Genomic DNA, 25,247 nt, shown 5'->3' on the forward strand with positions numbered 1-25,247 from the left:
AAAGTCTGCTAGAGCCCAGAGGTTTACAAAGAATTGTAAACCCCCCTGTGGAGATGGTTCCTCTGCTATCTCTTTCCTGTAAATAGCAGCAAAATAGCAGGGTAATTGGATCACCCCCTGTGGAGATTGCCTTTTGGGAGGACAGTTTATGATAACCCTTTTCCTGTCAGGGCACGGGCAAATGGTATCAATGGTATAATGCTTACATGAATAAAGTCCTGGGAAATACAGACATACATAGGGAACAATAGGGCTAAAATGTACATTAATTACTGTGGAGTAGAGGATGTCACAATTCACTTATCGCCAATGCAATTCCTTCACACTATCTATCTCATATCTATCTATCTATCTATCTATCTCATATCTATCTATCTCATATCTATGTCATATCTATCTATCTATCTATCTATCTATCTCTCTATCTATCTCTCTATCTATCTCATATCTATCTATCTATCTCATATCTATCTCATATCTATCTATCTATCTCATATCTATCTATCTATCTATCTATCTCTCTCTCTATCTATCTCATATCTATCTATCTATCTATCTATCTATCTATCTCATATCTATCTATCTCTCTCTCTATCTATCTCATATCTATCTATCTATCTCATATCTATCTATCTATCTATCTCATATCTATCTATCTATCTCATATCTATCTATCTATCTATCTATCTATCTATCTAATATCTATCTATCTATCTATCTCTCTATCTATCTCATATCTATCTATCTATCTATCTCATATCTATCTATCTATCTATCTATCTATCTCATATCTATCTATATATCTATCTATCTATCTCATATCTATCTATCTATCTCATATCTATCTATCTATCTCATATCTATCTATCTATCTATCTCATATCTATCTATCTCATATCTATCTCATATCTATCTATCTATCTATCTATCTATCTATCTCTCTCATATCTATCTATCTCATATCTATCTATCTATCTATCTCATATCTATCTATCTATCTATCTATCTATCTCATATCTCTCTATCTATCTATCTCATATCTATCTATCTCATATCTATCTATCTATCTCATATCTATCTATCTCATATCTATGTCATATCTATCTATCTATCTATCTCTCTCTCTATCTCTCTATCTATCTCATATCTATCTATCTATCTATCTATCTCATATCTATCTATCTATCTCATATCTATCTATCTATCTCTCTCTATCTATCTCATATCTATCTATCTATCTATCTATCTATCTCATATCTATCTATCTATCTATCTATCTATCTATCTCATATCTATCTATCTATCTATCTATCTATCTCATATCTATCTATCTATCTATCTATCTCATATCTATCTATCTATCTATCTATCTATCTATCTATCTATCTATCTATCTATCTAATATCTATCTAATATCTATCTATCTATCTCTCTATCTATCTATCTCATATCTATCTATATATCTCATATCTATCTATCTATCTATCTCATATCTATCTATCTATCTATCTATCTCTCTATCTATCTATCTCATATGTATCTATCTATCTATCTCTCTCATATCTATCATCTATCTCATATCTATCTATCTATCTATCTCATATCTATCTATCTATCTATCTATCTATCTATCTATCTATCTATCTCATATCTATCTATCTCATATCTATCTATCTCATATCTATCTATCTATCTCATATGTATCTATCTATCTCATATCTATGTCATATCTATCTATCTCATATGTATCTATCTCATATATCTCATATATATATGGGGAGGGCTGTAGAGAGTCTATTGAGGGGGAGGTGGGAACAAGGAATTTCGTAAGGAATACAAAGTCTAGGGAGAAATTAAACACAATATTAGGGACGGAACTAAAAATAAACATAAACTAAAATGCCTACTGGCTAATGCAAGAAGGTAAAATCGGGGAGCTAGAATCTGTGGTCAGTAGGGACGATTATGACATTATTGGCATTACAGAACATGGTGTAATGAGTCGCACAACTGGGCATTAAGCATGGAGGGATATACACTCTACAGAAAAGACAGGGAAAATAGAAAGGGCGGGGGGGGGGGGGGTGCCTACATGTACAAAATAACGTAATAACATGTAAGAAAGAAATGAGCACAGATACAGAGGAAGACTACACTGAGGCTGTGTGGGAAGAGATAACCGACAATAACAAAAAACCTAATAACAAAATTTTAATAGGGGTATGCTATAGACCGCCAAACATAAACGAAGGGGACGGTCTCTTCTTTTAAACCAAATCAAACAATCATCAGATCAGGGTCAGGTATTAATTATGGGGGATTTTAATTTACCTGATATTGATTGGAAAAACGAAACAGGTAAATCAGCAAGAAGCAATGGGTTCCTAAATTTACTCAAAGACCAGTTTATCACACAAACGGTAGAAGCACCAACTTGTAATAAGGCATTATTGAACTTAGTATTAACAAATAACATAGATCTAGTCTCAAACACCAAAGTAATTGAACACCTAGGGAAAAGTGACCACAATATGGTTTCACTGGAAATCAACTTCAGTAAATTATATCATAAAGGATCAGCAAAAATACAAAACTTCAGAAAAGCTAACTTTGAATTATTCAGAGAAGCCCTAAAAGGAATTGTGTGGGAAACTGTTTTTGAGGGGAAAAATGCAGAGGAAATGTGGGATACTCTAAAAAATGAGCTTGAATCATTAACTATTAAATACATTCCCAAAGTAAATAAGGGTAAATTCAATAAAAAAAGCCACCATGGTTGGACAAAAAAGTAAGGTCAGCTATCAACAATAAAACAAGAGCGTTTAAATCCTATAAAAAATAACTTAAATGAGGAGGCGTTCGCAAAATACAAAGAATCAAACAAGACTTGTAAACGGGTAATCAAAGTAGCTAAAAGGGATTATGAAGAGTGCATAGCCACTGAAAGCAAAACCAACCCTAAGAACTTTTTCAAATACATAAATAGTAAGCGAATAATTAAGGAGAACATAGGCCCACTAACTGATATCACTGGAAACATTTTTACGGAACACAAGGAAAAGACAGAACTGTTAAATGAGTTCTTCTCATCAGTATTTACTAAGGGAGAGCAGACTGTGGAACGCACAAGTACCACAAATGGGATGAACAAGCTGGATCTAAATATTGATTTCACGACAGAGGAAATAATATTGAAGCTCAGCAAACCTCAAAACAAATAAATCACCAGGGCCAGATGAGATACATCCCAGGGTACTAATGGAATTAAGGGAGGAACTAGCGACCCCTCTGCATTACATCTTTGATAATTCACTATCATCAGGTAAGGTACCTAAAGACTGGAGAATAGCAGAGGTAGGGCCAATATTCAAAAATGGAAAAAAGGAGGATCCCGCTAATTACAGACCTGTTAGTTTAACATCAATAGTGGGTAAAATATTTGAAGGATTTTTAAGAGATGGGATCCAGGAATATTTAGACCAGGCATGTCCAACGTTGGCCCTCCAGATGTTTTGAAACTACACATCCCAGCATGCTTTGCCACAGTTTTGCTATTAGCGAATGCTAAAACTATTGCAAAGCATGCTGGGATGTGTAGTTTCAAAACATCTGGAGGGCCAACGTTGGACATGCCTGATTTAGACCTTCATAGTTTACTCAGTAATAACCAGCATGGGTTCGTGAAAAATCGTTCATGCCAAACTAATCTACTAGGGTTCTATGAAGAGGTTAGCAAAAACCTCGATAATGGAAATGCTGTAGATGTGATCTTCCTAGATTTTGCTAAAGCCTTCGACACTGTACCACACAAGAGGTTGATAAATAAAATGGAGGACCTGGGACTAGGGGCAAATATCTGTAGATGGGTAGGGAACTGGCTGTGTAACAGAGAACAAAGAGTGGTCGTGAATGGTGCCATATCAAATATGATACCAGTACTAAGTGGAGTGCCACAGGGTTCGGTTCTTGGGCCCATTTTATTTAACATTTTTATTAACGATATTGGGATGGGGTTACTTAGCAATGTATCCATTTTTGCAGACGACACAAAACTGAGCAGAGTTATTGTCACAAACTTGGGGTGCACTACCACTCGGGGATTGGCTAGACCTGACACAGGGGCGCGGAGTCTAACCGTGCCGGGGGTTTTCTGCCAGTGACCCCTCCAAGCGGCATATGGGCTTCTGCGGCACCCGACACATCGGTCGCGGCCCCCTGGTTAGGTTCCCCGTATGAGTGGTGGTACCTTGTGAAATATGGAGCGTGGTCGTCAAGCCGGGTCAGTAACAGGTGGACAGAAACGATACCAATGGATGCAGCAATGATTAGTCAGAGTCAGGCCGGGTCATACACAGGAAGGCACAGGATGCGGTACACAGGGAGCAGACAGGAGGATGGTCACAGAACAAGCCGAGGTCATACACAGGAATAACTGGACACGGTACCGGAGGATCAGGCAAGAGAATGGTCAGGAACAAGCCGAGGTCAGATGCTATAATCAGAAGTCTGGAATAGGACAAGGCACTGGAACGCTGGAGCTGGTGTGAACCTATACTCTGGCAGCTTCTGTCTGCCAGAGACTGCCTTTTATAGGAAGCACAGGGAACTCCCAGGTGAATTAATCAACAGGCTGAGCATGCTCAGTTACACAGAGTTTCCCAGCAAGAGAGGTTTACCAGGTGTAACTAATTAGCTGAGCTCAGATCTCACAGCACAGTTCAACTATACAGAGCTTGTCAGCAGCATGAGACAAAGCCAGCAGGACTGACCAGCAGGTAACTGAAATACCTGCATATTGTGACATTAGAGCTTGTCAGCAGCATGAGACAAAGCCAGCAGGATTGACCAGCAGGTAACTGAAATACCTGCATATTGTGACATTACCTCCCCCTCTAGGGGTGGGCTCCGAACACCCCACAAGGAATTTTTTAGGGTCGTCTGCGGTGCTTCGTCTTTTTGGAAGATCGTTTGGATTTGGTTGATCGAGATGTGGCCTTTGGCTCTACAAAACGGGCAGTAGAGAATATTGGACGTCCCAACAAAGCAGTGACATCATGATCTAAACCACACTCTGAACTTGAATCCTTGTCCATGATCAGTGTAGGGAGTTCTTGAGGATCCACCACCAACTTGGAAGAACCTACACATATAACTCCACCTCTTAAATCCAAGGAGTCGGGTCTCAAAAAATTTTTGGGAGATGCTCTGGGAGTTTTAGAATGTAGTCTAGCTGACTCACCACTCTGACTGACCTCAGGTGCAGAAAGGATAGACCTCTCACCAGGAGTCTTTGGTCCAAATCTTTCAACCACAGCCCTGGAAAAAGAAATTAGGTCTTTTAGCCTGGGATCATGAGTCTCAATGAGTGGACTAACCCACTCCATGGCTTCTCCCTTGAATGACAACACTAAGTACTTGACAATGTTTGCCAAATTAACCCCAGAGGATGGATCAGAGTTCATAGCATCTAAATAATAGTCTGCTAGGGCTTGGAAATGGGTGAGATCTCCATCAAATTGGACGAACTGAGGCTCTTTAGATGGATCTAATTGAACTGGATTCCCCTGAAGAATGGACTGGGAGGACAGTTTGGGTAGAGTAGGGACTTCCAGCAAGGCAGGTAAATCTTCCTGAATGGCAGGCATTGGAACCTTAGAGACCCTGATGGTACTGGAGACAGGTCCGGAGGCTACGGAGGAAGACCCGGAGACCTTGGAGGCAGGCCCGTAGGCCGTGGAGACTGGCCCGGAGGCTGTGGAGACTGGCCCGGAGGCTGTGGAGACTGGCCCGGAGGCCCCGGAGACAGGCCCGGAGGCCACGGAGACAGGCCGGAGGCCACGGAGACAGGCCCGGAGGCCGTGGCACATAGGTCCTCATGCCCGGAGGCAAGGGCAGATGGGTCCTCATGCCCGAAGGCAAGGTCAGATGGATCTCTACTGGGAGTGACAGACTTGGAACCCCCACCAGGGGTGACATACTCGGAACTCCCGTCTGGAGTGAAGGACTCGGAACCCTCATCTGGGGTGATTGGCTCAGAACCACTACTTGGGGTGCTGGACTAGGAGCCTCCTTCTGGGGTGACTGATTCAGAATCCCCTTCTGAGGTGATTAACTCAGAACCCCCATCTTGGGTGATTAACTGGGGACACTCTTCTTGGGTGATTAACTCGGAACCCCCTCCTGTGGTGACGGACTCGGAACCCCCACGTGGGGTGACGGACTCGGAACCCCCACGTGGGGTGGCGGACTCGGAACCCCCACGTGGGGTGGCGGACTCGGAACCCCCATGTGGGGTGACGGACTCGGAACCCCCACTTGGGGTGACAGACTCGGAACCCCCACTTGGGGTGACAGACTCGGAACCCCCACTTGGGGTGGCAGACTCGGAACCCCCACTTGGGGTGATAGACTCGGAACCCCCACATGGGGTGACAGACTCGGAACCCCGACTTGGGGCTGGGACCGACAGGATCTCCTCTTGGGGTTGGACGACTGGACTCTCCTCTTGTGGCTTGCCCAAAATTTTACTGTCTTTATGTAAAACGATCTTAGTTCTGGGACCCCAGTGATAACCACAGAACTTTTCCGGAGTGAGCATAGAAGCAGTACTCTTAATCCTGGCCTCACGGAGGGAACAATCCCCAATCAAATGGTTCTGGGCTCCACAATAGAAACATAAGTTCAAGGACCTGCGCCGCTGGCGTTCCTCATCTGTCAGCTGAGGACGAGGCCGACTCAGGAACCTGTCCTTACAAGACACAGATGCATCTGCCGATGGGGTTCCTGGACTGGAATCTAAGGGTCTAGCAGGTACCAAACCCATAGCGGAATCGCCAAGCAACTTAGTGACAAGGGTGAGGATATTGGCCAGCAGCCCCTGTAACTGCTGTATTAGCTGGCGAAGCACTCCAATAGTGCCTGGATCTGATATAGCAGGTGTTTGAGAGGGTGGAGCGAAGTCCATTTGCTGCTGCAGAGTCTGCAAGCTTTGCATAATCAGAGCTTGGTCCTGTCCTTGCTTGTCAACCCGGACCAGCAGGTGTTCCAGGAGTTCTTTATGAGACATGCCACTAACAGCTTCCATATTTCAGTTAGGGCCAGAGTATTCTGTCACAAACTTGGGGTGCACTACCACTCGGGGATTGGCTAGACCTGACACAGGGGCGCGGAGTCTAACCGTGCCGGGGGTTTTCTGCCAGTGACCTCTCCAAGCGGGATATGGGCTTCTGCGGCACCCGACACGTCGGTCGCGGCCCCCTGGTTAGGTTCCCCGTATGAGTGGTGGTAGCTTGTGAAATATGGAGCGTGGTCGTCAAGCCGGGTCAGTAACAGGTGGACAGAAACGATACCAATGGATGCAGCAATGATTAGTCAGAGTCAGGCCGGGTCATACACAGGAAGGCACAGGATGCGGTACACAGGGAGCAGGCAGGAGGATGGTCACAGAACAAGCCAAGGTCATACACAGGAATCACTGGACACGGTACCGGAGGATCAGGCAAGAGAATGGTCAGGAACAAGCCGAGGTCAGATGCTATATTCAGAAGTCTGGAATAGGACAAGGCACTGGAACGCTGGAGCTGGAGACTGCCTTTTATAGGAAGCACAGGGAACTCACAGGTGAATTAATCAACAGGCTGAGCATGCGAATTTCCCAGCAAGAGAGGTTTACCAGGTGTAACTAATTAGCTGAGCTCAGATCTCACAGCACAGTTCAACTATACAGAGCTTGTCAGCAGCATGAGACAAAGCCAGCAGGATTGACCAGCAGGTAACTGAAATACATGCATATTGTGACAGTTATTAAATCATCAGAAGATGTCACCACGCTTCAAAATGATCTTGACAATCTAGATGAGTGGGCAAAATAGAGGAAGATTAGGTTCAATGTGAACAAATGTAAGGTCATACACCTCGGGAGACATAACCAGTGTGCTAGTTATAACCTAAAGGCCCCCATACACTATGCGATTTTGGGACGCTTTCATCTGATTTCGGCACTTTGTGCCGATAATCGGGTGAAATCGGCCCAAAATCGCAGGTGTGTGATAACTGATCCGATGTGCGGTCCCGTGCGCATCGGACCGTATCAGGGAGGTCGGACGGTTAGAACATACGATCACGTCCGACCTCCCTGTATGTATATGCCTGCCCACCTGACAGGCATATGCATGCAGACACCGGGGGAGCAGTGGGGCGTGCAGCGGGTCCCTGAGTGCTAAGCTGGCGGCGTCGGGGAGTGCTGACCTGGCCGGGCGGTGATGATCCTCGATATCAGCACAGCAGCGCTGCGGGACGGGACGCGCAGTGGCGGGTATTAGATTTTAAAATTCCTGTCAAATGACTAGCCGTTCTCTGATTGGCTGAGCTCTCAGCCAGCCAATCAGAGAACGGCTAGTCATTTGACAGGTATTTTAAAATCTAATACCCGCCACTGCGCGTCCCGTCCCGCAGCGCTGCTGTGCTGATATCGATGATCATCACCGCCCGGCCAGGTCAGCACTCCCCGGCGCCGCCAGCTTAGCACTCAGGGACCCGCTGCCCGCCCCACTGCTCCCCCTGATAAGAGCACCGCCGCCCCCTGACCCTCACCGCCCGCCCCCTGCGCCCCGACGTGATAAATCGCAAGCGATTTATCACATGTTAAATTTGGCTCATCAAGTGCCAAATTGTGTGTGAGCCTCCCGGGGAGCTCCCGGGCGCCTCACAGGAGAATTGGGTGCGACTTGTCCTAAGGACAAGTCGGCCTAATGTATGGGGGCCTTAAGCGGGGAGGAATTGGGAAATTCAGTACTTGAAAAGGATCTAGGAGTCCAAATAGACAACAAACTGGGGTGTAGTGCTCAATGTAATATAGCAACAAACAAGGCCAACAAAATTCTTAAAAGGGGCATGGAAACTAGGGAATCAGAAGTGATTATGCCTCTGTACAAATCATTGGTTAGACCGCACCTCGAATACGCAGTGCAGTTCTGGTCCCCGCACTATAAAAAGGACATTATAGAATTAGAAAACATCCAAAGAGCAACAAAGCTATTTAAGCTACGAGGAGAGATTAAGGAATTTGGGACTATTTACATTAGAGAAGAGACGATTAAGGGGGGACATGCTCAACATGTACAAATATATTAGGGGCCAATATAAGGAACTGTCAAACACCCTTTTTTCTGCTAGACAGGAATCTAGGACGCGAGGGCACGAGTTTAGATTAGAAGAAAAAATATTTTGTTCATCTAGAAGAAAAACTTTCTTTACGGAGCAGTCAAAGTTTGGAACTCTCTTCTTGGAGATGTGGTGTCGGCAGACACTATAAATACGTTTAAATTAAGGTTGGATAAACATTTATTGGTTAAAAATATTAATGGGTACAAATGAGAAGCATAATCTGTCTTCAAATTATCAGAACATATTATACAACAAGGGATTAGCTACTATAAACATAGGTTGAACTAGATGGACGGAAGTCTTTATTCAGCCTCACCTACTATGTAACTATGTAAATATTTATCTCATATCTATCAATCCATTTCAAATTGATCTATGTATCTTATATCGGTCATTGTGTATTATCTGGGCGCATCCGATGTTAATCGTACAGCATCTCATCGCATGCAATATAGCAGCATACGATGCAATGCATTTTTAATTGTACAAACACCCTGATGGGTGCTTACAATGTGAAATACCCCCCCCATTGTCAACGCCACCCCCAGAATCAACTGCAACCCGAAGCGTGGCGACCGCAGCGAGCCCGCGAGGGGCTGCAGTACGTGTCCTCCGACCTTTTTCATATCCACGTCGGCGTGGAGTTGATTTTAGATAGTGTGGTGAACGCAGCGAGCCACTGAGCCCGAAGCGTGGTGAGCGCAGCGCGCCCCGCGAGGGGACGCAGATTACTTTACATGTATTCCGCGTCCGCTGGCCACGCTTCGTTCGCTCTATCTTTCCCCACTGCTTCTATGTATCTATCTATGATATGAAGGCCAGTATTCAATGCTTCCAATTCACCATTTTTTTCAGCAAATTGGGCTGTTTTCTCTCCCCGCACACTGGTCCCGGCTTGTTACGTGCGGGACCAGTGAAGCGGCTCCCTAACCATGTCCCCTGCCAACTCTCCTGGGGGGCAGCTTCTGCTTCGGCTCCCTGTGGCGAATTTAAAATTCGCCGTCAGGGGCAGCAAGCCCCTGCGGCATTGAATAGGGTGACAGGGAGGGCTGGCAGCGAATGCTGCCAGCAGAATTCGCTGCACGTGGAGAAAAAAAAATTGAATACTCCCCGAAGAGTGGAAGCAAAGCAGTAAACCAATAATATTTAGGTAACAAAGTAAAAGAAAAAAGACGACCACACTGGAGCGTTTCGCCAATGTCTCTGGCACCAATAGAGGCCAAATAACGCAGCTGCTAACAGAGTTTAATTGTCCAGCTGGGAGGATACTGCGGCTGTTCTATCCCTTAAATACAGAAGGGGCCGTATTGGCGGGGCTGTGCTGACCTAGATCCGGCCCACAATGCAGCAGCCTGTCCCCTGTACCAATGTTCCCTAAAGCTGCGGATTCACTAGATGACAGTATGGAGAAGACTGACAGACACCGAGCACAGACCACCACACACAGCTACAACATACAGCTGCCATTACCTCTTCCTCTCCGCAGACTGAGGCCAATGTTTCTTCACAGAACCTAAAATGTATCACAGAGAATTACTGGCTGCAGATCAATCAAATCAAACCGATCTCTTCATCATGCCTCATACCCCACACATCCTGGAGCAGAGACAAGAGGGCAGCACTATCTCAGCAATGCAATATAAACCTCCACACTCCCTACTATCTATATCCCTCCTCTGTGTTATTCCCATGTACACTCCCTACTATCTATATCCCTCCTCGGTGTTATTCCCATGTACACTGCCTACTATCTATATCCCTCCTCGGTGTTATTCCCATGTACACTGCCTACTATCTATATCCCTCCTCGGTGTTATTCCCATGTACACTCCCTACTATCTATATCCCTCCTCGGTGTTATTCCCATGTACACTGCCTACTATCTATATCTCTCCTCTGTGTTATTCCCATGTACACTGCCTACTATCTATATCCCTCCTCGGTGTTATTCCCATGTACACTCCCTACTATCTATATCCCTCCTCGGTGTTATTCCCATGTACACTGCCTACTATCTATATCCCTCCTCGGTGTTATTCCCATGTACACTGCCTACTATCTATATCCCTCCTCGGTGTTATTCCCATGTACACTGCCTACTATTTATATCCCTCCTCGGGGTTATTCCCATGTACACTCCCTACTATCTATATCCCTCCTCAGTGTTATTCCCATGTACACTGCCTACTATCTATATCCCTCCTCGGTGTTATTCCCATGTACACTCCCTACTATCTATATCCCTCCTCGGTGTTATTCCCATGTACACTGCCTACTATCTATATCTCTCCTCTGTGTTATTCCCATGTACACTGCCTACTATCTATATCCCTCCTCGGTGTTATTCCCATGTACACTGCCTACTATTTATATCCCTCCTCGGTGTTATTCCCATGTACACTGCCTACTATCTATATCCCTCCTCGGTGTTATTCCCATGTACACTGCCTACTATCTATATCCCTCCTCGGGGTTATTCCCATGTACACTGCCTACTATCTATATCCCTCCTCTGTGTTATTCCCATGTACACTGCCTACTATCTATATCCCTCCTCGGTGTTATTCCCATGTACACTGCCTACTATCTATATCCCTCCTCTGTGTTATTTCCATGTACACTCCCTACTATCTATATCCCTCCTCGGTGTTATTCCCATGTACACTCCCTACTATCTATATCCCTCCTCGGGGTTATTCCCATGTACACTGCCTACTATCTATATCCCTCCTCGGTGTTATTCCCATGTACACTGCCTACTATCTATATCCCTCCTCGGTGTTATTCCCATGTACACTGCCTACTATCTATATCCCTTCTCGGTGTTATTCCCATGTACACTCCCTACTATCTATATCCCTCCTCGGTGTTATTCCCATGTACACTGCCTACTATCTATATCCCTCCTCGGTGTTATTCCCATGTACACTCCCTACTATCTATATCCCTCCTCGGGGTTATTCCCATGTACACTGCCTACTATCTATATCCCTCCTCAGTGTTATTCCCATGTACACTGCCTACTATCTATATCCCTCCTCGGTGTTATTCCCATGTACACTGCCTACTATCTATATCCCTCCTCTGTGTTATTCCCATGTACACTGCCTACTATCTATATCCCTCCTCGGGGTTATTCCCATGTACACTCCCTACTATCTATATCACTCCTCGTGTTATTCCCATGTACACTCCCTACTATCTATATCCCTCCTCAGTGTTATTCCCATGTACACTGCCTACTATCTATATCACTTCTCGTGTTATTCCCATGTACACTCCCTACTATCTATATCCCTCCTCGGTGTTATTCCCATGTACACTCCCTACTATCTATATCCCTCCTCGGTGTTATTCCCATGTACGCTCCCTACTATCTATATCACTCCTCTGTGTTATTCCCATGTACACTCCCTACTATCTATATCCCTCCTCGGTGTTATTCCCATGTACACTGCCTACTATCTATATCCCTCCTCAGTGTTATTCCCATGTACACTGCCTACTATCTATATCCCTCCTCGGTGTTATTCCCATGTACACTGCCTACTATCTATATCCCTCCTCGGGGTTATTCCCATGTACACTCCCTACTATCTATATCCCTCCTCAGGGTTATTCCCATGTACACTCCCTACTATCTATATCCCTCCTCGGTGTTATTCCCATGTACACTGCCTACTATCTATATCCCTCCTCGTGTTATTCCCATGTACACTGCCTACTATCTATATCCCTCCTCGTGTTATTCCCATGTACACTGCCTACTATCTATATCCCTCCTCGTGTTATTCCCATGTACACTGCCTACTATCTATATCCCTCCTCGTGTTATTACCATGTACACTGCCTACTATCTATATCCCTCCTCGGGGTTATTCCCATGTACACTGCCTACTATCTATATCCCTCCTCGGGGTTATTCCCATGTACACTGCCTACTATCTATATCCCTCCTCTGTGTTATTCCCATGTACACTGCCTACTATCTATATCCCTCCTCTGTGTTATTCCCATGTACACTGCCTACTATCTATATCCCTCCTCGGGGTTATTCCCATGTACACTGCCTACTATCTATATCCCTCCTCTGGGTTATTCCCATGTACACTGCCTACTATCTATATCCCTCCTCTGGGTTATTCCCATGTACACTCCCTACTATCTATATCCCTCCTCGGGGTTATTCCCATGTACACTCCCTACTATCTATATCCCTCCTCGGGGTTATTCCCATGTACACTCCCTACTATCTATATCCCTCCTCTGCGTTATTCCCATGTACACTCCCTACTATCTATATCCCTCCTCTGTGTTATTCCCATGTACACTGCCTACTATCTATATCCCTCCTCGGGGTTATTCCCATGTACACTGCCTACTATCTATATCCCTCCTCTGTGTTATTCCCATGTACACTCCCTACTATCTATATCCCTCCTCGGTGTTATTCCCATGTACACTGCCTACTATCTATATCCCTCCTCAGTGTTATTCCCATGTACACTGCCTACTATCTATATCACTTCTCGTGTTATTCCCATGTACACTCCCTACTATCTATATCCCTCCTCGGTGTTATTCCCATGTACACTCCCTACTATCTATATCCCTCCTCGGTGTTATTCCCATGTACGCTCCCTACTATCTATATCACTCCTCTGTGTTATTCCCATGTACACTCCCTACTATCTATATCCCTCCTCGGGGTTATTCCCATGTACACTGCCTACTATCTATATCCCTCCTCGGGGTTATTCCCATGTACACTGCCTACTATCTATATGCCTCCTGTGTTATTCCCATGTACACTGCCTACTATCTATATCCCTCCTCGGGGTTATTCCCATGTACACTGCCTACTATCTATATCCCTCCTCGGGGTTATTCCCATGTACACTGCCTACTATCTATATCCCTCCTCTGGGTTATTCCCATGTACACTCCCTACTATCTATATCCCTCCTCGGTGTTATTCCCATGTACACTGCCTACTATTTATATCCCTCCTCGGTGTTATTCCCATGTACACTCCCTACTATCTATATCCCTCCTCGGTGTTATTCCCATGTACACTGCCTACTATCTATATCCCTTCTCGGTGTTATCCCCATGTACACTGCCTACTATCTATATCCCTCCTCGGTGTTATTCCCATGTACACTGCCTACTATCTATATCCCTCCTCGCTGTTATTCCCATGTACACTCTCTACTATCTATATCCCTCCTCTGTGTTATTCCCATGTAAACTCCCTACTATCTATATCCCTCCTCTGGGTTATTCCCATGTACACTGCCTACTATCTATATCCCTCCTCGGTGTTATTCCCATGTACTCTGCCTACTATCTATATCCCTCTTCGGTGTTATTCCCATGTACACTGCCTACTATCTATATTTCTCCTCGGTGTTATTCCCATGTACACTGCCTACTATCTATATCCCTCCTCGGGGTTATTCCCATGTACACTGCCTACTATCTATATCCCTCCTCGGGGTAATTCCCATGTATAAGACAGGGTTGCCGACTTTTACAGTCCCCTCTTCCGGAGAGGAGACGGTGGGTTTGTGGAGCGCTCAAATGTAATTATGTTACTGGTTTAAAATACAATCTATTATGATCAATTGGGTATCACATAAAAAGTTTTAATAAGTCTCATATATTGAGATAAATGTATCAATAAAAAAATGGAGGTCTTGTGCTTATTGTATCCTCTCGTGAAAGACAGATGGTATATCTCAGGTTAGGGATAGGCTCCAGAAATTAGGCCTGGTGATGGTATCCCAAATTGATGTATCCAGTGGTGACCACGTGTCGGTTTGGGGAGAGCTGGTCCAAGTGGGATAATCCAATGTAAAAGTTCCACAATCCAACAGGAATAATGGCTTAGCCTGAGGCGTTTCTTCTTCCAGAGAGGAGACTGTCAGCAGAAGTGCGGGGCCTGATATCGACATCATCAAGCATCCGCCCCAGTCCAGCAAATACCGGGATTTGCGGGTCTCCGATGAGGGGATGGGGCTAAAATGGTGTAATTTAGCCCTGCCCCTCCCGAAAAGCCGCAAATTGCAGAATTTAAGCACCCAGTTATAGTATTTAAACAACAGGATGGGTGGGCACGGGGGAAACCGGGAGGTTTGCCCACCTTTCCGGGGGGTTGGGAGGGGTGGACCCGATTTCTGTGACCCTCCCGGCCAATCCCGGAGGGTAGGCAACCCTGGTGTAAAATGGATTTCCCCTTAACCTGTAATGTAGGTGACCGGAGGATAACTACATATTTAACCAGGTGTCAGCTACACATACATAGCCACAGTCCCCGGTCACACATGCTGTACTGCGTCTCACCCTACACCCCGCAGGTGGGGCAGGTGAGTTATAAAGGGGTTTATTTACGAAAGAACCCATATATGGTGCTATCTGGGGAGGATCTTACTACAAAAGATAGTTGTTCTTTTTGGGAGCTAGATATATGCCTGCACACTGAAATTTGAGAAAGGTTTGGCTCCCCAAAGTGAATTCTTTATCAGTTATGGGGTGCAGTTCCCAACAGTCAGGGGTTATCATGAGTTACAAAAGAAGAAGGGACTGTTAACGGGAGCGCACAAACAATATTCAAATTTAACTTTTATTTTTCAATATATTAAGACTCCCTTATAATATATCCTCTAGGAGATAACAGTGAAATCAGTAAGAATTAAAATCACATACATAGTTACACAGAATGTGTATCATAGTGAAATAAAGAGAAGGAAAATGTGTTCAAATACAAATGTCACTGAAAGATGTCTTAAATTATTCAGCATGGATTGGTGTCAGTAATGGAGTATTTAGTAGATCTGGGCTATTTGGATGCAAGGTTTTTGGGGCCGTCTACTGGATAGATAACCAAGTATAGATCTCACCCCGTATACAGAGGTGTGTTTCGTTTCGTTATAGTAGATCCGGGCTAGTTATTACTGTGTGAGATACCAGTGTTTTATATTCACTGGGCAGTACAGAGGCTTTTTATTGCCACCTACTAAATGCTCCAGCTTCTGTGGACCTTACACTGGTATGTGTTTGGTTCCGTCTAATTATCATTTGGTGAGAAACCACAGTACTGGATATTCACCACACAAATATGGGGTTTAAATGCCACCTACTGGGTATTTATAATCCTGTGTGTCTCACACCATATATGGAATATACAGGCTTTATTGCCACCTACTGGGTATTTATACTCCTGTGTGTCTCACACCATGGCCCTTATTCTGATCGGTGCGGATATTCCCGCATTCTTACGGTGCGGTCCGCACGCCACGGTGTTTTGCCGCATGCGGCCATCGTCCGTAGAAACGCCCACGTGTCCTCCGCATTCGGACGGACTCACTCTTTAAGAACAGGGCGTGTTTACGGACGACATACAAACCATGCGTGTGCGGGAGAAACACTCAGATTCGGCACGGTATTACAGAGTATTACAGAGTATGCTCGGGAATACCGCATCCGAACGGGAGCCAAGCGGTGCTACCGCACGTAAGCGGAGTATTTACGCCAAACAACCCACTATGAAGTATCTTCTGCAATACATCACATGACCCACTTATTCAATTACCTAGCCTCATAAAAAACTGCTTATTTGGAATTGGAATCAATTAGATGCCAATATATCCTTACAAGCATGCCTAACACATGCATTGCACACATTAACCCTTACAGCAATGTAAGTGCATGAATATAAATAAATGTGTTTACTTTACCCAAAATGTGTGGTTTCATGAGTACATGTCAAATACACATGTGTATTGCTAGTATTAATATTCTGTCATGTCCATTGTTAGCAGTTTGAAAGTGTCTGACAAGTACAGCATATGTGGGTGTTTAGTACGGGTTCCTTGAAGCAGCAATGGTTTCAATTAAAGCACTGACAAGCGTCCTATTAGTGAGTAATGAGTAAAGGAGTCGATTCTATTGGGTTCAGGTGTTAATGCTTGTAGTCATTAGGCGTACGTTCGCCTACCGCATGAACGAGTGGTGTCCGCAAAGCAATAGTACACTTGTGGACACCGCACATTTCTGCCCTTTTTGATCGCGTGCATTCGGAGTTGTTTCCGAATGTACGCCCCCCAACATAAGTGTACTCCCCCGTGTCCGCCCATGTTTCCGCCCCGTTTTGCCCACTTTGAAACTACGCCCATGTGTCATTCCGCATGACGCCCATAATACGCCCCTATTTCCCGACAGATAGCGGTGAACAGTTTTGGACGGGATTTTGCCGAACTGGTACGGAGTCTAGGCGTGGCACATGCGCGTTGCGTTCTCCACGCATGCGCAGACGGCGAAAAGACGCGATCCGTAAGAATGCGGTAAAGTCCGCGTCAATCAGAATAAGGGCCCATATATGGAATATACAGGCTTTATTGCCACCTACTGGGCGCTGTAACCTTTATTGTTACAGGAGAAACCGCAGTAGTATCTCACACAGTAATAACTAGCCCGGATCTACTATATACCAGTGAAGGGCAATAAAGCCCCAAATATTGTCCTGAGACATATATAAGTAGAGGGCAGTGATTACCAGGAAACGAAACACACCTCTGTATACGGGGTGAGATCTATATTTGGTTATCTATCCGGTAGAAGGCCCCAAAAACCTTGCATCCAGGTTACACAAATAGCCCAGATCTACTAAATACTCCATTACTGACACCAATCCATGCTGAATAATTTAAGACATCTTTCAGTGACATTTGTATTTTAACACATTTTCCTTCTCTTTATTTCACTATGATACACATTCTGTGTAACTATGTATGTGATTTTAATTCTTACTGATTTCACTGTTATCCCCCAGAGGATATATTATAAGGGAGTCTTAAAATATTTAAAAATAAAAGTTACATTTTAATATTGTTTGTGCGCTCCTGTTAACAGTCCCTTCTTCTTCTTTTGTAACAACTGAGGATCTTACTACCCAGGATCACATGTACACATGCGGTCCTATCGGTGCTCTGCAGTAAGAAGCAGGCACAGGGTGACTCTGGTCTGGGGCTGGAGTGAAATGGAAGCTGGGACCACATGAATGGAGAACTTTATTATATACAGGAGGAGTAGGAGGCCGGAAGGGGTGACTGCCAGGAGCTTGGATGGAATCAATGGAGGACTGGAACCAGGAGGGAACAGGTAAGTGAGATGATGAATACAATTTTGGAGATAGGAATCGTCCTCAACGATGTTGGCCCTCGATGGTGGAGGATACACAGAGGAAACAACACAGATAAGTATATGGCTCAAGCAGGTACCACTAATTCAGACACAGGAGAGGTCCACCGATGATGGCTGCAACCGATGTTATGCACTGATGGTGGTAATATCGATGATGACACTATGAGCAGGTGGCTACAGGGTACAAGAGCAACTAGCAATAGAACTGAGCAGTGAAGGCTTATGAGCGATGGTGTAATGATGGTATCACGATGGTGAACAGGAACCGATGTTAGACACAATAAACCTGGATTAGACCAAGCCAATTCCCTGTCTGGACACAGGAGGACGTCAGGCTGCAAGTGCTGTAGAAAGTAGGAATCACTCAGGAGCAACTGGAGACGCTGTTACCCTAAGAACACCATTGCCCAGCTTCAGCATATTTATAGGGAGTGCAGTGGATTGGTTGTTGCAGGGTGATGTCAGAATGGCTTGTTCAGGCTTGACTGTGAAATATCATGTGGGTAAAACCAATATGGCTGCGCCCATGCTGGGAATTGGAATAGGCCTGTAACTTATCTGAGCAAACACATACTGGAGAGCGCCGGCAGAGAGGCTGCGTCCACGACACCCACCGGGATGACACTGCGGAGCTGTCGCATGCAGCCGGCGCAACACCACAGGAGAGAGTCTCTGAGATGGATGGTAAGTGTTTCTCAGGCCTTGAATGGTGACATAGGGACTGGGGCTCCGAAAGGCCGGGTGCCCGGGGTTCTGCAGTAAGTAGCCCATAGACTGCAATGGTAGCCCCAGGTCCTGATGCTTCCCGGTATTGGTACACAGATACCTATGGGGGATGCGGCTGTGAGTGGGACAGGGTATCAGAGATTCCCCATAAACGAGGGTTTTCGGGGAATCTGACGCAAATATAATATGATAAATGGGCTCCTAAATCCCTAGAGGACAAAGATGCCCAGATGGGCGCAGGCATCTCACAGGATTCCCCGGGTCTCATATACACAGCAGGAATACATGGACATCTCACCCTGTAGCCGACGTCTCTTAGTGGGTCTGGGGAGACAACTTCCTCGCTTGTGGGTAACATAAGCCGGACATCTTGGGATCCACAGGGGCAAGAAGGCTGCAGTGATAATACAACATATTAGCGTTGTGTGGACAGTTAATTATCACAGTCTCCACCACCCTCCCAACTGTCTCCTGCACGCACACCATCCGCTGTCACTCCCTGAATCCTGGTGCACACTAACTGCCCCTCTCAGCCCACCATGTCACATAACTGCCCCCCTCCGCCCACCCTGTAACATAACTACACCCACCCTATGATATAACTGTCCTCCCCCACCCTGTCACATAACTGCCCTCCCCCCGCCACATAACTGCCCCCCTCCAGTCACATAACTGCCCCCCTCCGCCCACCCTGTAACATAACTACACCCACCCTATGATATAACTGCCCTACCCCACCACCCCCCCCGCCACATAACTGCCCCCCTCTGCCCACCCTGTAACATAACTACACCCACCCTATGATATAACTGCCCCCCTCCACCCACCCTGTAACATAACTACACCCACCCTATGATATAACTGCCCTCCCCCACCACCCAACCTGTCACATAACTACACCCCTCCACCCACCCAGTCACATAACTGCCCCCCCCGTCACATAACTGCGCCCACCCTATGATATAACTGCCCTCCCCCACCTTGTCACATAACTGCCCCCCTCCACCCACCCAGTCACATAACTGCCCCCCTCCGCCCACCCAGTCACATAACTGCCCCCCTCCACCAGCAATATCACATAACTGCCCCCCTCCCACATAATTGCCCTTCAGCCCACCATCACATAACTGCCCACCGTCACATAACTGACCCGCTCCTCCCACCCTGTCACATAACTGCCCCTTCAGCCCACTGTCACATAACTGCCCCCCTTTGCCCACCCTGTCACTTAAAAGCCCCCCTCCACCCACTACATCACATAACTGCCCCCCCTCCACATCACATAACTGTCCCTCTCTCCACCCACTGTCACATAACTGCCCCTCTCATCTCACAACATCACATAACTTCCTCAACCCACTATCTCACATTTCCGGCCCCTTCCACCCAGTCACATAACTGCCCCCTCCGCCCAACCCGTCACACAACTGCCCCCTCCACCCACCCCATCACATAACTGCCCCCTCCACCCACCCCATCACATAACTGCCCCATTCCGCCCACCCCGTCACATAACTGACCCCCTCCACCCACCCTGTCACATAACTACCCCCCTTTCGCCCATCCTGTCACATAACTGACCCCCTCCACCCACCCTGTCACATAACTGCCCCCTCTGCCCAACCCGTCACACAACTGCCCCCTCCACCCACCCCATCACATAACTGCCCCCTTCCGCCCACCCCGTCACATAACTGACCCCCTCCACCCACCCTGTCACATAACTGCCCCCTCCGCCCACCCTGTCACATAACTACCCCCCTTCCGCCCATCCTGTCACATAACTGACCCCCTCCGCCCACTACATCACATAACTGCCCCTCTCATCATCACATAACTTCCCTTTTCCACCCACCCTGTGACATTGCCCCGCTTACACTTGTGGCTGCTGTGTGGAATCAGTCTGTTCTGTGCATCTTGAATCCTCAGCTGCAGGAACTTGATGTAAACGATGATGCGAAGAAGCAGCGTCTGTGTGTTTTATACAACATGTAAACTGCTGGGATAGCGATATATAAGTTCCCCACATCAGCGCGTTCTACTGCTCCCAATGACACGTCATAAAAACTGCACGATGCGCTGGTCATTTGTTAGATAAAAATGTTTATTTCATAAATTCGCTGAAAGGCATACAAATAAATCTTCAATAGGCTTATACATTGTAATGTCCGCTAACCGGCACATACATGTATAATATTATACACTGTAATAGGAGCGAGCGGCGACTAGCCGGGAGAGACCATAAACTATTAGTCTGGGCTCCCAAAGCCAGGAGGTGTGCCCCATTGTCTTGCTGGTATTAGGAAGGGGGCAAGAAGATAGCAGGGAAGAGATAGGGGGAGTAAAGTAGGGGGAAGGTAGGATAGAACTATTGGGAGCAGGCCCCCCCCCCCCCCTCCCCGGGGGCGTATACCCATATAGGACAGGTATGGGGGGAGCATCAGAAATAGCAACCGGTGATGCACAAAGGATTGTCCAGCAAGAACATCCAGGAAGCAGCAGAGGAATGATACAGAAATATTCTGATAAGTATCTAGGAATATTTTTTGCAAGTATTCCTTTTTATTCTTTTACTTAATTCCATATTCTGCACCCTGCTACCCTGCTGCAATCTGCTGTTACAAACTCCCAATGTCTCTGTAATTTTATGAATTCAATCTTTAATGTAGATAGAATTTTATCACATGTTTTATATTATGCTGGGCAACTTCCCTAAGGAATAAAAGCACCTAATAGAGTTTTACACCTATAACCTAACAGTACAGTTGGGATTCAGTGCAGAAGTTATTTAAATGCAGACTTCTAGTTTAAGGCCAAAAAATGAGTACTTAGGGATTTATTATTATACTCGAGTCGCTGCAGCCTGTAGCAGAACAGCAAAGAATTAGGCCCAATTCAGGCAAGTTACAAACAAGTCCGTCCCCCCCCCCCCCCCCCAATTATATTACTGAGGGCTTGTTTACATGGCATAGCATGCAGAGATCATGATAGAGATCTCCTTTCACTACAATACCTTCATCTACTCCTCCCACCATACAATGGAGTCAGCAGGCTGCCTAGCAATGATAAACAAATGCAGAATTTGGGCAATATTATGAAATACATGAAATGTGTGATTATAGATGAGCATTTGTAGAGCTGAGATGTTTCATATCATATGTACTAGGGGTATAACATACAGTTTTCGGTAACATAATACAATATTGCATAGCAGTGTTATAAGGATATGACAAAGCATATGCATACCTCCCAACTGTCACGATTCCGTCGGGACAGTCCCGATTTTCGGGTCCTGTCCCGCTGTCCCACCCGCGGCAGGCATTGTCCCGCTGCGGGGGGTGGCAGTTGGGAGACCCCCCAATCTAGTAGAATAGACGCTGTGCGCATGCGCACAGCGTCTATTCTCGTATGAAAATGAGGTCGCGGCTAATTAGCATAAGCCGCTCCCTCATTTGCATACGCCCCGCCCCCTTTTGGGGCGCTCGCGCGAGTGTCCCTATTTCCTCCGGACGGAAGTTGGGAGGTATGCATATGTTTAGATATGCAAATATGGGAACGCATGTTTGTTTTTGTTTTTTTAAAGTTAATATAATGCAGGGAAATTCATTATATGGAGCAATTTTCAGTGTGCAAGGCATCATAGGGTTATAATAGACAGTATTATAAAGATGTTGCTGAATGGGGGAATGATATATTGTAAATGGTTAGATTAAGCTGCAGTCAGTAATATAATATGGTGTCGCATACAAATTAGTATGTACAATGATAATAGTATACAGGATATCAATAAGTGAATTCATTACGTTTGTGCATGAAAAGCATTTTACTTCATATTAGCATACCTCCCAACTGTCACGATTACAGCGGGACAGTCCCGATTTTCGGGTCCTGTCCCGCTGTCCCACCCGCGGCAGGCATTGTCTGCGGGGGGTGGCAGTTGGGAGACCCCCCAATCTAATAGAATAGATGTTGTGCGCATGCGCACAGCGTCTATTCTCGTATGAAAATGAGGTTGTGGCAAATTAGCATAAGCCGCGCCCTCATTTACATATGCCCCGCCCCCTTTTCGGGCGCCCGCCGTGTGAGTGTCCCTATTTCCCCAACACAGAAGTTGGGAGGTATGTATTAGACTGTTGTTATATCTTTGGCAGGCCAGAACAACCTTACGCTACTTCCTGAAGAGTGCTGGGTAATCTGCTGCTTTATACAAAATCCTTTAATGTTAGAATTTTGTTAAGTCAATTCATGCAATTGTATAAGAAGTAATGAATATAATTAGGGCACAGGGGTGGAACCATAGTTCTCACAGCAACTAAGTTTGTAAGTTAAGTTTTTAAGGGCTACATGCTTTGCCTTAGCAGGGAAGTAATACTGCTGACGCTGGGTGCAAAGTAGATGGGCCCTTTAACAGATTATGCATTATAAATAAATGGATGGGCGCATAACTACACAGGGCAGGTAACCGCTCAGTGCGCATTAGCTTGCCAATGAGGTGGAATGTGCTGGAAATTCGGAAATGGAATACGCAAAGCAGAATAATCACAGCAAAATCTAAGTCATTTTGTGTAACATGGGTGGAAAAGAGTCATACAGTTGTGTTTAAAATTATTCAACCCCCAATGCTGTAAAGGGGTTTAGGGACTATAGTGTACATTTGGAATTGTATTCAGAATGAAATCCTACAAGGACGTTTTAAAGAACCAAATGCAACTAAACTGACATCAATTGTTTATATAACACAGTAGTAAATGTGTATTGTGTGGTTTCTTCATTGCCACAATTATTCAACCCCTTAAAGACTACCACTCTGAAGAAGAGAGGTTAATTCTGGTGTTTTCAATCAGGTATTGAAAACACCTGTGGATGTCACCGAGCACCAATCAAGCATAATAAGCACCAATTAGGCAGCTTTAAAATGACTGTGATACTCAGCTCCTTCTAGACATTTACTGGTGTGGTTACAAACATGGTGAAGTCAAGAGAATGGTCCAGGAAGACAAGAGAAGAGGTGATTTGTCTTCACAGGAAGGGCAATGGCTATAAGAAGATTGCAAAGAAGTTAAACATACCAAGAGACACCATAGGAAGCATCATTCGCAAATTCAAGGCAAAGGGCACTATTGAAATGCTACCTGGTCGTGGAAGAAAGAAGATCCTGACTTCGACTGCTGTGCGCTACCTGAAGCGTAGAGTGGATAAAAGTCCCCGTGTGACTGCTGAGGAACTGAAAAAAGATTTGTCAGATGTGGGTATAGAAGTTTCAGCTCAGACAATAAGGCGCACACTGCGTAATGAAGGTCTCCATGCCAGAACCCCCAGGCGCACCCCCTTGCTGTCTCCCAAGAATAAGAAGAGTCGACTGCAGTATGCCAAAAGTCATGTGGGCAAACCACAAAAGTTGTGGGATAGTGTTCTGTGGACTGATGAAACAAAATTAGAACTGTTTGGGCCCATGGATCAACGCTATGTTTGGAGGAGGAAGAACAAGGCATATGACGAAAAGAACACCTTGCCTACTGTGAAGCATGGCGGAGGGTCAATTATGCTTTGGGGCTGTTTTGCTTCTGCAGGTACAGGGAAGCTTCAGCGTGTACAAGGTACCATGAATTCTCTTCAGTACCAGGAGATATTGGATGAAAATGTGATGCAGTCCGTCACACACCTGAGGCTTGGGAGACGTTGGACCTTTCAACAGGACAATGATCCCAAGCATACCTCCAAGTCCACTAGAGCATGGTTGCAGAGGAAAGGCTGGAACATTTTGGAGTGGCCATCGCAGTCACCAGACTTAAATCCGATTGAGAACCTCTGGTGGGACTTAAAGAAAGCAGTTGCAGTGCGCAAGCCTAAGAATTTGACTGAACTGGAGGCTTTTGCCCATGAAGAATGGGCGAAGATACCCGTAGATCGCTGCAAGACACTTGTGTCAAGCTATGCTTCACGTTTTAAAGCTGTTATAACTGTAAAAGGATGTTGTACTAAGTACTAAGATTGAATGTCACTTGGGGGTTGAATAAAAACTAATAATGATGTGAGCACAGAAAAGACATTTGTGGTTATTTCATTATAAACTTAAGTTTATATTTCTCTGACCTACAAGTGCCTCTTTCATGTAAAGATGACTGAATGCAAGATGACTGAATGATCAAAAT

General features: G+C 45.4%; 1 protein-coding gene across 3 annotated transcripts in view; it reads right to left on the bottom strand.

Annotated features, from left to right (window-relative positions):
• MEIOSIN (meiosis initiator) overlaps nucleotides 1–25,247 on the bottom strand; it is a 104,380-nt gene that overhangs the window by 33,775 nt on the left and 45,358 nt on the right. For all 3 annotated transcript variants that reach the window (XM_083160405.1, XM_083160403.1, XM_083160404.1), the window contains exons 3-5: nucleotides 20,973–21,066; nucleotides 19,394–19,489; nucleotides 10,636–10,678 (exon numbers count right to left, since the gene is read on the bottom strand). In XM_083160405.1, coding sequence (XP_083016531.1) covers nucleotides 10,636–10,678; nucleotides 19,394–19,489; nucleotides 20,973–21,066 — 233 coding nt within the window. The remainder of the gene's footprint in view (nucleotides 1–10,635; nucleotides 10,679–19,393; nucleotides 19,490–20,972; nucleotides 21,067–25,247) is intronic.

Source organism: Crinia signifera, chromosome 9 (assembly GCF_055691185.1).
Source record: "Crinia signifera chromosome 9, ASM5569118v1, whole genome shotgun sequence".
Lineage (NCBI taxonomy): Eukaryota > Metazoa > Chordata > Amphibia > Anura > Myobatrachidae > Crinia > Crinia signifera.